The sequence below is a fragment of the Drosophila serrata genome, unplaced genomic scaffold, assembly GCF_035046125.1.
Source record: "Drosophila serrata isolate PLE 108 unplaced genomic scaffold, ASM3504612v1 contig_107, whole genome shotgun sequence".
Taxonomy (NCBI): domain Eukaryota; kingdom Metazoa; phylum Arthropoda; class Insecta; order Diptera; family Drosophilidae; genus Drosophila; species Drosophila serrata.
In genome coordinates this window covers 112,085-125,637 of record NW_028257005.1, presented here as the reverse complement: position 1 = coordinate 125,637, position 13,553 = coordinate 112,085, and the positions used below count along the sequence as shown (strand labels likewise).

General features: G+C 45.5%; 1 protein-coding gene and 1 pseudogene across 1 annotated transcript; both read left to right on the top strand.

Annotated features, from left to right (window-relative positions):
* Positions 1–601: 601 nt before the first annotated feature.
* Positions 602–1,601, top strand: LOC147644742 (uncharacterized). The gene is made up of 2 exons (XM_086841165.1): positions 602–1,459; positions 1,524–1,601. Exon 1 carries the CDS (start codon positions 657–659, stop codon positions 1,302–1,304), a length of 648 nt encoding a protein of 215 aa, XP_086697291.1. The 5' UTR covers positions 602–656; the 3' UTR covers positions 1,305–1,459; positions 1,524–1,601.
* A 4,449-nt stretch (positions 1,602–6,050) lies between these two features.
* Positions 6,051–10,988, top strand: LOC147644741 (uncharacterized; annotated as a pseudogene).
* Positions 10,989–13,553: the final 2,565 nt, after the last annotated feature.

The window sequence follows — 13,553 nt, the reverse complement described above, 5'->3', positions numbered from 1 at the left end:
CCCGTGCACACTGACTTTCAGGTACGCAGCTGAGGGGTAAAGCCAGCTGTGTCTGCACGGAGCCTTCCCAGGGCCAGGCAACCCTGGGTCGTAAGTGGCCTTGCCGCAGTTTTGGGACGAAGCTGCGGTCGACCTTCTCAAAGCCTCAAACCCCCTCTGGCCCGCTGCGCTTGCCAGGTCGAGCAAAGCGGGCGTGTATGCAATGAAATGACTACAAAAAACCGAGCTTCGGAACTCCCGGGAGAGGATAAACCCCAAACAATGTCAACGAAGGACGAGAAGGAGTTGCAGAGGCCGAGACTGGTCGCTGCATCTCACATTGCATCGGAGACCGACGGAGAAGAGTCGCAATCTGAGGGGAGAGCGAGTAGCACTCCCCAATCGAAACACACAGGTGGGGCTCAGCTGAGCACCACCTCAGAAATAGCGAAAATGTCTCACCATCAGAGACGAGCGAGGGTCAACAGAGCCCGTTTCGTTCTCGGCAAGATAGCCAAGAATGAGGCTGAGGGCAAAACTGACCCTCGGGATGCCGAGGACAAGGCCAAATTCCTTGCGGAGATCGCGGAATATGAGCAGTACAAAGCGGCAAACCCGACGGCGTTCCAGCCCTCGAAGGCAAAGCGAATTCGCTCACAGGAAGTGTGAGTCTGGCTATGGCACTGGTGGACGAGCTCCATGACGACGGTCACCTGCTGTCGGAGAAGTGGGATGATATCGAGGCCAAGTTGGCCGACATGGTGACCGACAGGTTGGTCAGCATGCCGACCGGCCCCGTCCCCTCCTTTGACTCCTCAGACGTGGTCAGAGGGCACCGGTTCATCAGGTGCGACGACGGGTTCTCCCGAAGCTTCCTGGCGGGGTGTGTGGCTAAGATTAGCGACACATGGGCTGGCCTTAATATTAGGCTAGTCCACGCCAGGGAGATCAAAAGGAGACCCAGAGCTCGCATCTGGTTACCTAAGGGCCAAACTGACCATGCAAGGGTGATCGCCTGTCTGAAGGCCCAGAACCCAGATATTCATACAGAGGACTGGACCATCCTCAGGGCAGAGCAGGTGATGAAGGCGAGCCAGCCTTTCCTCCTGCTGATTAACCAGCAATGTCTGCCCCAGCTGGAGGCAAACGACCACAAGGTCCGGTACGGCATAAGGAAGGCCAAGATTAAGGTCTTCTTGGCCGAGCCGGACGAGATTCTGGAGGAGGTCGATGACACCAACAAATTGTTGGACGACATGGTCATCGACGACAAATCTCCGGACGCCACCCCCACTAACATCGATGTCGAGAATCGTGCAGATTAACCTGAAGTGCAGCTCGCACGCTTCAGCTAATCTCACGATCCTTCTAAGGGAGAGGGATATCGACATCGGTCTGATACAGGAGCCTTAGACCAGGGAGGGGCAAGTCGCTGGACTGAGAATCCAAGGATACACACTACTGTGCACAAACTCGGATGGTAGGTCGAGGGCTTGCATTGTAATAAAGAATCATTTTAACGCTTTTCTCTGTCCCAATCTCAGCACACCTGACCTAGCAGTGGCCAGATTCGTGGCAGCGGATGGGAGCGGAGTCACCCTATCATCAGCGTACATGGCCCATGACGAGCCGGCCCCGCCTGAGCCGGTAGTCAAGCTGCTGCATTGGGCGGAAGCGACGAAGACGACCCTGGTGCTCGGGTGTGATGCGAACGCGAGGCACACGCTCTGGGGTAGTTCGGAGACTAACGAAAGAGGTGAGTCACTCTTTGACAATATTATATGTAGAAATGTAACGATATGCAATAAGGGTAATACCCCGACCTTTATCTTTCCGAGCACGGAAAATTTTCAAGGTTGGGAAGAGGTGTTAGACCTCACATTACATGTAGAACATAATAATTACAGGGTCGAGAACTGGAGGGTATCGACAGAACACTCCTTCTCAGACCATAGGTACATTTTCTATGAAATAACGACACCAGTTAAGAAACAGGTGCCAAAAAGAAACCCCCGTATGACGGATTGGAACAATTTCAGCGAAATTGTCCGATCTAAAGTAAACGGCAGGAGGATCAAGACAATATCCACTGCAAAGGCACTCGACAAGGAGGTTGAGGACCTAACGAATATTCTGAACAACGCCTTCAAAGAGACTTGTAAGCTAGCATTCTCGAAGAAGCAATACCCACCGTGGTGGACAAAGGAATTAAGCAAGGAATTATGCTCTTCACGCGAAGAACCAAGATACCACCCTTCAACATGCCTAGTATTAACGGCATGGAGCTAAAACTATCGGAGCGAGCGAAGTATCTAGGAGTTATCCTGGATAAAAAGCTCTCATGGAAAGATAACATTGCAGAAAGAGTAAGGAAAGCAAGCATTGCATTTTACTCCTGCAGGAAAATGTTTGGGAACAAATGGGGACTGCACCCAAAGATAATTCTATGGCTCTACACTGCACTGGTACGGCCAATTCTAACATACGGAGCCCTAGTATGGTGGCCGGCACTAACTAGGGCTTACAACAGAACGAAGCTGACACGGATGCAACGGGCAGCGAGTGCGGGGGCAGTAGGTGCAATGCGCTCATGCCCCGCGGCTGCTCTCAACGCCATCCTAGATATAATGCCGATAGAGTTGTTCGTGAAGGACACTGCGGCACAAAGCGCAGTAAGACTGAAGGCGAGCAATTGCTGGAGGGACTACGGCGCCGGGCACGGCAAGATCCTTGCAAACAGCGGCATTAACACAGACGTTAAGACCGACTACATGATAGCGGAAATGAAATTCGGGAACGCATTCTCGACATCATACCCATCAAGGGATGACTGGAGTAGGGGCAGAGTAGTAGTGGAGAACGAGGTGTCAGGTGTGCCGATGGCTCAAAGATGAGCTGCGGCGTAGGGGCTGGGATCTTCGCTGAAAATTGGGGAATTGAAAAGGCTTTCAATCTCTCTAACTCAGCGACGGTCTTTCAGGCTGAGGTACTAGCCATAAGGGAAGCAGTCGAACTTTCCTTAGGGCAGGACCTCAGGGGCAAAAGAGTTCGAATCTACTCGGATAGCCAAGCGGCTATAAAATCCCTATCTGCCGTGAAAACAAACTCACGACTAGTGGCAGAATGCAAGAAGGCCCTTAATAGACTTGCCGACAAAAATAAGGTACAAGTAACATGGGTACCGGGACACAACGAGATCCCAGGTAATGAGAAGGCAGACGAACTAGCCCGTACAGGCTCGGCGGGGCTAAGTTCTGACTTCGAATTACCAATCTCCCTAAACGCGATCCAGACAAGGATCCATGACCACTTTAGACAGATAGCCAGTAAAGAATGGCAAAGGAAGAGCGATCACAGAAGGTCAAGGGAATGTTGGCCGAGGTACGACAAGAAACGAACCAGGGAACTGCTATCCAACAGCAAGCGGGATATGAGCAGGTTCACGGCACTCACCACGGGACATTGGGCGATCGGTTCGCACGCAATGAAGCTGGGACTGCCATACAACGCAATCTGTAGAAGCTGTAAGCAACCTACAGAGCAAGAGACACCGGAACATCTGCTCTGCTTCTGCCCAGCGCTAAACCACATCAGATTTCGCCACTTCGGTGCCTACCAGATGGAGTCACTGAGAAGCATAGGTAAGCTGAAAGTTTCATCAATCCTAGGTTTCCTTGCTGACTCTGTATGGTACTGATAGTGTATTACAACAAAAAAACAGAGGGTGTGGATCAAAAAGGAGCTAAGCTCTAATTGGAGGCCCCAGCTTCGGGCCTCACCACTGTAACCTATCTACCATATATATATACACACACACACACACACATGCACAAGAAATAACCCTATTTTTAATATACAATACGAAAAATATATATACACACGAACACACACATGCACAAGAAATAACCCTATTTTTTTAATATACAATACGGAAATATATATACACACGCACATATATATATATATATATGCGCAAAAAAAATAATTTTTTAATATATAATACGAAAAAAAAAATAATAAATTTATACACACGCACACACATACATTCAAAAATATAACCTTTTTTATATAATACGAAAAAAAAATAATAATAAAGAAATATATATACACAAAAACACATTTGCACAAACATTATTAAAAAATAATAGTAATAAGTCATACATACATATATACATATATATTGGGCAAGCGTCGCGCTATTCTGCGCTGAGCATTGATCTCTATAATTATCTACATACATATGTACATACATATATATTGGGCAAGCTTCGCGCTATTCTGCGCTGAGCATCGATCTCTTTAATTATCTACATACATACATACATATATATTGGGCAAGCTTCGCGCTATTCTGCGCTGAGCATCGATCTCCAATTACATACATACATATGTATATACACACGCCCGCATAAGGGCATATCAAGTGATTATTTGTCATTTCTTTTTCGTCTCCTCTGTGTGCCTAGAGCGTGTACAAGCACCTGCACTTATACAGTCCACAGCCGAACAGTGCCGACGAGATAAAATCCGCCACCTACAATTTTTAAAGAAATAAATTTCGTGAACTAAGGATTTAAAAAAAAAAATTATCCAAATTTATTTTACTTTCCTTAATTGCTGCATAACGAGCTACACACGCGTTAGCTATTTTATAGCTGGTTTTTTCCACTTAGTTTGGCGATTTTTTTATTTTATTTTTTTATTTTTTTTGTTTTTTCTTTCGTTTATTTATTTTTTTATACCCTTGCAGGGTATTATAATTTCAGTCAGAAGTTTGCAACGCAGCGAAGGAGGCACCTCCGACTATATAAAGTATATATATTCTTGATCAGGATCAACAGCCGAGTCGATCTAGCCATGTCCGTCTGTCCTTCTGTCCGTCTGTCCGTCTGTCTGTCTGTCCGTTTCTACGCAAACTAGTCTCTCAGTTTTGAAGCTATCTGAATGAAACTTTGTAGTTAGCCTTCTATATACTCTCACTCGTATATATGTCGGAACGGGCCGGATCGGACGACTATATCATATAGCTGCCATAGGAATGATCGGAAAATTTTTACAAAAAAATTTTTAACTTTTTCAGTTTTCAATAGAATTGGATCAAATTTGAGGTATAGCCATTTTATATTAGTCTTTAAATTTAGTGTCAACTTTCATGAAAATCGGACGACTATATCATATAGGTGCCATACAAGCGATCGTTTGATGTAAAGGAAAAATGCAAATCTGTGAATGTAAAACTGCAAATATAATATGTATAGGTGAATGAAATGATAGCAGGTATTACTTCATTGTTTTTTAACACAAATAAATATAATTTTTATTGTATGGATTCCTATTCATAAAGTTCTATCTGCAAGGGTATATAAACTTCGGCGTGCCGAGGTTAGCTTCCTTTCTGGTTTCTTTTGTCTCGCTTCGTGCTCACATACCTTCTGCGATCATCCGTCGCATTCCGGAAGTTAAAATCGAGGCTGTCGGCTGGAAGCGATTGTCAAGTACCGCTCAATAGGCCTATAGCTAATTCCATTAGCTTGGCGAGAAAAATTCTTTTTTTAGTTGTGTTGCGGTCTTTGTCCCTAGTTGGGGTTGTTGCGCTATTGTAGCCGATTCCCACTTTTTTATCCGAGTGTCTGCTACTATTTTTTTTATTTATTTAAAAAAAATAACAGAGCAATCCTTCTCTCATTTGGCTATTTTTTTGTGGTTTACTAGCTAATTTCTTTTTTTGTATAAAAAGGAAAGCTAAAGTTTCTTTTGTTTGATTGTTTTTTTTTATGTAGCGCATTTGACCAAGCTAGAGGGATATATTTTTGAGTTATCTGCCTTAGCTAACACTGGTAGCCGCATTTCAGCTATTTTTTAGCTAATTTATTTGTTTCTTTTGTTTTTTTTTACTATTGTACCAGTGAGGGCGGAGTTTCAATTTTTTTTTTTTTTTTTTTTCGAATTGAGATTTAGACTGGTTTGCTCATCCTAGTCCAGGCCTTGTCGCAGTGTTTTTTTTTTTTGCGTATTCTGGTTGAGCAGTGCGTCAGTCAGGCGGTCTCGGTTTCATCAGGCCCTAATTAAGCATGCCCATAGAGGGAAAGTCGAAACCGACATCTGCGCCAGGAAAGGAGTCCAAAGCCGACCCATCCACTCCAGTACCGCCTCGCGCTAGGCCAACACCCAAGTCAGTCAGTCCGAAAGGAAGAACCGTATTGTCGGGATCTCCAGGAAGGGAGCTTCCGTCGCCAAGTTCAAAGACCACTCCCCGGATTGTAATTTCCCGTCCATTGGCGAAAGTATCCAGCGAATCGTCGCTGACAGTTAAGCCTGAGATCCCCTCCACTTCCGGGAGTGAATTCCTAAGGGTGACACGCACGGTCAGCAAAAAGATGGCATCCTCCGACCAGCCAACGGCAGCAACCGCAGCTTTGCCCAAGTTTATTGCGGTCAGCGATCGCGTAAGCCTCTTTGAGGCAAAGATAAACACTCCTGGTCAAGCGACACCGTCCTCGCATACACTACAAGTACGCCTCCAACAGGTGCGAGCCTTATGGGAAAAAGTCGAGAAGGAATATGAAACCTGCTCTGACTTAATTGCCCTAGAAGGATCCCTCAGCACATTGCCTCTGCTGCAATCAAAATATGATTATTGCTACTCGGTATATGAGGCATGTGCAGCACAAATTGGTGAGACCCTAGAAAGGGTAACGCCTCCTACCGTTCCAGCTCCCTCTCAACCCCAACTTTCGTCCGGTTGTCGTCTACCTCCGTGTGATACGGAAGTTTTCGAGGGGGACTACCTCCGATGGCCCACTTTCAGGGACCTGTTCACGGCAGTTTATGTTAATAACCCCAGGCTGACCCCGGTCGAGGAGCTGTTTCATCTTCTCACGAAGACTAGTGGCGAAGCAAAGACCATTGTCGCAAAATCCCCGCTGACAAATGACGGCTTCGCTTCAGCGTGGGAGGCTCTTCAAGACCGGTTCCAGAACAAGCGACTCCTAGTCAACAGCCAACTCAAGCTCCTTTTCAACTTGAGTTCCATTTCTTAAGAGTCGGGACATGCTCTAAAGGAGCTCCAGTCCACGATTTAGGGGTGCTTAACAGCGCTAGCACACTCCCAAATCTCCACAGAAAACTGGGATTGTCTACTGGTTTTCCTGTGCGCAAGCAAATTGCCAAAGGCCACCCTGTCCTTATGGGAACAATCCCTCACTTCAAAATCCGAGATACCAGCTTGGGAGGAAATGAATATGTTCCTAAGCGAGAGGTATCGGACATTAGAGGCCATCGACGATATGAAACCAACGCAGACATTTCCGAAAAAGCTTAAATCCTTCGAGACAAAGTTCAGCACCAAACAGAGAGGGTGTGACTTATGCTCCAAGGAGAATCATCCGGTAAGATTGTGCCCGCGCTTTCTTCAAATGTCCGTCGATGCGCGTTCTGGGTACATCAAAAAGAAGCAGCTCTGTCTGAATTGTTTCGCGAGAGGCCATCAGCTTCGTGATTGTTCAAGCACTTACAGTTGCTTCACATGCAAGGGGAGGCATCATACGCTCCCAAGTTCCGACCATGCGAGTTCCACCTCGCCCCCTACGCCCTCAAGACCCTCCAGCAGCAATGTATCTGCGAGCACATCAACGGTGCAAAACTACTTCGCCTCTGGCACTACAGCCGTTCTACTGGGCACGGCGATTATCGACGTGTGCCACTTGGGGACTAATTACCGAGCACGAGCCTTAATCGACTCGGGATCAGAGGCGACGTTCATTTCCGAGCGTCTCTTTAAGATTATTAAGTTGCCATTCCGCAACATCCAGACGCAAGTCTCCGGGCTAAACCATTCGGTTTCGGCAAAGTCGACAAAACTTTGCAATTTCGCAATCCGCTCCCCTACCAAACCGGGGCTACAATTAGACACCGTAGCCTATGTCCTTCCGGAATTATCGGGCAAATTGCCGTTGCATCCAGTTTCAAAAAATTCCTTGAAGGACCTGCCCGATCTTCAATGGGCGGACCCCCGGTTCTTTGAAAGTGCCCAGATCGACATCCTAATCGGGGCCGATTTCTACCGTCAGTGATGACGGGTGGTACGCGAAGAGATATATGCGGCTCACTTCTAGGCCAAGAGACCATCTTTGGGTGGGTGCTAACAGGGCCGATCTCCAGTATTCAGGCCAGCCGAGTCGCATCCTTCACGACTCAGGTTCGCCATGATCATAATGATGCATTGGACACCCTTCTCAGCAAGTCCTGGGAGGTGGAGGATCTTCCAATGAAGGTGGTAGGAGAGTCGGAGTCTTATTGTGAGACTAATTTTATTCGAACTACGAAAAGAGACGCAAGCGGGAGGTACGTGGTCACGCTCCCATTCTGCGACCCTGAAAACTCCGGATCCAATCTGGGATATTCAAGGTCCATTGCGTTGGCTCAGTTTCTTCGAAACGAGAATCGTTTAAAAAGAGACTTTTCCCTAAAAGAGCAATATGACAGCAAGAATCAGGACTATCTGGATCTGGGTCATATGAAGGAAGTTTCACCGACTCATAGTTCTCCTACCTATTACCTTCCACATCATGCAGTACTTAAGCCCGAGAGCACCACGACAAAGCTTCGCGTTGTATTTAACGCCTCCAGTCCGTCTGCAAATGGAACCAGCTTAAATGATATTCTTCATGCTGGCCCAGTCCTGCAATCCGATTTGACTATCCAGATTTTGAAGTGGCGATACTTTTAATACGTATTTAGTGCAGACATCACAAAAATGTACCGTCAAATCTGGGTCGATCCGAAGCATACGCCCTTTCAAAGGATTTTGTTCCTAAAAAAGGAAGGGGATATCCGAGACTTCGAGTTGCAAACGGTTAACTTCGGGGTCAACTGCGCGCCCTTCCTCGCCATTCGAGTGCTAAAAAAGCTGGCAGAGGATGTCCAAGGGCTATTTCCAAAAGCCAGTCGGATTCTAAATCAAAATATGTACGTCGATGACGTCTTGGCAGGAGCAAACTCCCTAAATGAAGCCCAAATCTCAATCCAAGAGTTGCAAGAGGCTCTTAACTCCGCGGGTTTCCAACTGCCAACCACAGGTCCATTTTGGAAAATATTCCAGTCGAGCACATCCTTCATAGCGAGTTCCTTGACATCGATGCCAAAACTACGGCCAAGACCCTCGGTATTCGTTGGAAGGCGGTCCGACGAATTTTATTTTGTCCCTCCAGAAATAACACTGGAAACCTCCTACACCAAGCGCGAGGTGTTATCCCAAATTGCGAGGTTGTTTGATCCGGCCGGATGGCTCGCTCCGTTCATAGTGCGCTCCAAGATTTTCATGCAAAAAATTTGGCTGCAAGATCTGGGCTGGGACGATACGCTTTCTAGCGAAATGAGTCAGAGATGGCGATCGTTCCTCCTGGAGTATTCCGACCTCCGAGGCAGAACGAGCTCCGATCTCCATTGCGCAGCGTAGAGCATACGGCCAAGAGTACAAGTGTTTGCGAGAGAAACGGCCCCTTCCAGTGGCATCTTCAATTGTGAACTTATATCCGTTCATTGACCGACACGGTCTTCTAAGGGCATGTGGGCGCGTCACGGCGTCAAAAGCTCTGCAGTACGATGAGCGACATCCGATCCTTCTGCCCTACGACTGTAGGCTAGCCCGCCTTCTCATTCAGTTGACTCACCAGATTACGCTCCACGGCGGCAGTCAATTGATTGTGCGCCTGATCCGATCAAAGTATTGGATTCCGAAGATCAAGAATCTTGTCAAGGCTGTGGTGAATCCGTGTAAAGTGTGCACAATATATAAGAAAAGACTTCAAACGCAGCTGATGGGCGACCTTCCGAGAGACCGAGTCTCCTTCTCCAGGCCCTTTACCTACACGGGCATTGCCCTTTTCTATAAATCCACGGCTACCCGCAAGTACACATTCGAGGAGCTAGCGATTCTTCTTGCGAAGATCGAAGCGTGCCTTAATTCTAGACCCCTCTCCCCCATGTTCGAAGATCCATCCGATTTGCTGGCCCTCACACCAGGACATTTCCTAATTGGAGGGCCGTTGCTTTCCACGGCTGAGCCCGAGATAAAAGGCGAAGCAAAATCGATACTGAATCGATGGCAACATTTGAAGGCCCAACACCAGCAGTTTAGTGCACGATGGAAAGAGGAGTGTCCAACGATGAAAATCTTTCCGTTTCCAACCACATGACCGACTCCCATTAAAGTTTTTCCTTTTCGTTTCCCCGCAGAACAACTCGACATCATGATGCCTGATAAACAAGTACTGCTCGAACTGCCTCACCCACCAACATTCAGAAGGAACGTGTCGCAGCATAGAGGGCTGCAAAAAGTGTGGCGAGAGCCACCATACGCTGCTGCATCTGCACGAAAAGCCGCCGTGTTCATCGCCACCAGCACCTCCTTCGAAACGCACGGCGCGCCCGCCTGCTCCGCGTCGGGCGAGGGAGCCGCGGCCGTCCGTGATGACCGTCTCCAGGTCTCCGTCGCCAGCCATCGAGGCAACCCGTCCTGCGGCCTCCACTCCATCCTCGTCGGTGGCAGCGTTGTCGCCCAGCGACAATTTCCCTCGTGTTAGGATCTGACTTGTATCCAAAGCTGATCCAACCGGGGTTCTATTGACCGGTCGCTGGCGGCGGCGTATAGACTACCCATCGTGGAAGCAGGAGAAGACGAGGTCTGCTCGGCGACCATCCGGTCCCGGACCGGCAGTTTCAGCCTCGAGGTGATTTTGAGGCTCGATCCCAGCCTCAAGATCAGAACCCCTACACGGACTCTGAGCGACGCCACCCGGGCGAAATTTGATGACATCCGTCTGGCGGATCCCTTGTTCCATCGCCCAGCGACAATTTCCCTCGTGTTAGGATCTGACTTGTATCCAAAGCTGATCCAACCGGGGTTCCTAAAATTGTACGAGGGATTGCCCGCCGCCCAGAGCACCGTATTCGGATGGACCGTCTCCGGAGCATGCCGGGGAGAATGTTCGCGCCACAAGGGCGCTTAATTTCGAGCAGCAGTGTGGGAGTACGAGCTTTCGCTCTCGGTGCTCCCGGCCGTCGCTCGCTCCCTCTCGTCTTGCTGCCGAAGGCGACTCCACCGGTCCCAGCAGCCCTTGAGCGGGGCTTTTAGATTAATCGTAAACGAAGTGCCTAATAAAACGAACCAAATTGAAGCCAACTACTCTTTTTATTGTGGAGAAAACATAAAAGTGGAACAACACCAACAACAACACTGAATCAACCCTACCAACGAACAAGGAGGAATTATTGGCTGACGACGGCTAAGGATTCTTTTGGACACCATCCGCCCACTGCATTTCAAAGACAATAAGCTAATTTTTTAACAATCACATTGACAGGAATAGAAAGCTTTCAATAAAGCTTACCATTATATTACATACTATTTATAGTTTTACAAATACTGGAGATCAAGGACATGTTTTCTTTTAAGCCTTCTAATTTCTGAGCTATTATCTGCAAGATTAATTGCTAAAGTATTTTCATGGCTTTGTAATTTGTTTACATATGATATACTGTGTTTTCTTATTACATCTTTTACAAATGGGATATTCAGGTCATTATGGATGTTTACATTTATCACATAAAAAGGAGCATTTACAATTTTTCTTAACATTTTTGATTGGAATCGCTGGAGGATCTCTATATTTGAGTTGCTGGCTGTTCCCCACAATTGTATACCATATGTCCAGACAGGCTTGAGAATCGCTTCATATAGCAGTATTTTGTTCTCTATGCTGACTTGAGAATTTCGACCCAGTAACCAGGTCATTTTGTTAGCTTTTATAGTTAGCTGTTGTCTCTTTATATGACTAATTTGTGATCCGATTGTATTAACTGGTTGTGTAACTAATTGGTAAATTTTAATCTTATTTTTATTTTCGAGAACTAATGCGTCGTTTTTTACCTCCACTATTGCCCCTAGACTTTTCAATGTGTCGTTGCCTAGAATACCATGAAAACTTTTAAAAGTATTTAATAAAAATAATTTCATTGGTGCATCGGAAAGGTTAGGGAGTTTAAGCATAGCATGGTGTTATTTTAGTATTTCCTCCGACTGAATTGACGGGGAAAACTTGATCATTAAGTTTGGGTTTTGGTACTACAGTCGAGTCCCAATAATTCGAAATGGCAAGGGGATCACTTTTTTTACGAATTAGACGGGAATTCGATTTATCGAGATTTCTATTTAACGGGGCTCAAAAATGAAAGAGTCAAATAACCGGGGAACATTAAATTATAAAAAACAAAAATTCAAGCCTTAAAATAATAGCTGTCTGTAAAATCTAACGGTGCTTTAACTACAAAAAATTTCGCATTGCATTTATAAGAGGTTACGAAACAAAATTACGATTTATAAGAAATTCAATATTCTTTGCGTTGCGCCAAATAATACGAATTAACGAGGGGACCAAAATGTATGGAATTTTTACGAATTAACGAGTTTTTTTCAAGGGGACAGAATTTTTTACGAATTATCGCGATTTTCGATTTAGCGGGGTACGAATTATCGGGACTCGACTGTAATTGGTTTTGGATTTACATGTGTAGTTTGGGTTTGAACCGGTGTCAATTAGAAATTTTAGTATTTTTCCGTTCCCCATGGTTACTTTAAAGTACGGTAGCGAGGAACGGTTTACTCTAAAAAGTGGAATTCTGAACTGTCTATATATATTCTTGTTGATCGGTATCGGCTTGCCATGCGTATTCTTTTGGTAGAGCATTTACATTATTTTCGTCAGTTAACTTTCTATATTTATACCCTTGCAGGGTATTATAATTTCGGTAAGAAGTTTGCAACGCAGTGAAGGAGGCACCTCCGACTATATAAAGTATATATATTCTTGATCAGGATCAATAGCCGAGTCGATCTAGCCATGTCCGTCTGTCCGTCTGTCCGTTTCTACGCAAACTAGTCTCTCAGTTTTGAAGCTATCTAAATGAAACTTTGTAGTTAGCCTTGTATATACACTCACTCGTATATATGTCGGAACGGGCCGGATCGGACGACTATATCATATAGCTGCCATAGGAATGATCGGAAAATTTTTACAAAAAAAAATTTTAACTTTTTCAGTTTTAAATAGAATTGGATCAAATTTGAGATATAGCCATTTTACTATACTCTACAATTTTGCATAAAATTTTATGAAAATAGGACTACTATATCATATACATAGCTCCCATAGGAACGATCGAGAAATTAATACAATTAAAAATTATAACTTTTTCGGTTTTCAACAGATTTTCATAAAATTTAAGGTATAGCCATTTTATATTAGTCTTTACATTTTGTGTCAAATTTCATGAAAATCGGACGACTATATCATATAGGTGCCATACAAACGATCGTTTGATGTAGAAAAATGCAAATCTGTGAATGTAAAACTGCAAATATAATATGTATAGGTGAATGAAATGAAAGCAGGTATTACTTCATTGTTTTTTAACACAAATATATATAATTTATATTGTATGGATTCCTATTCATAGAAGTTCTATCTGCAAGGGTATATAAACTGCGGCGTGCCGAGTTAGCTTACTTTCTTGTT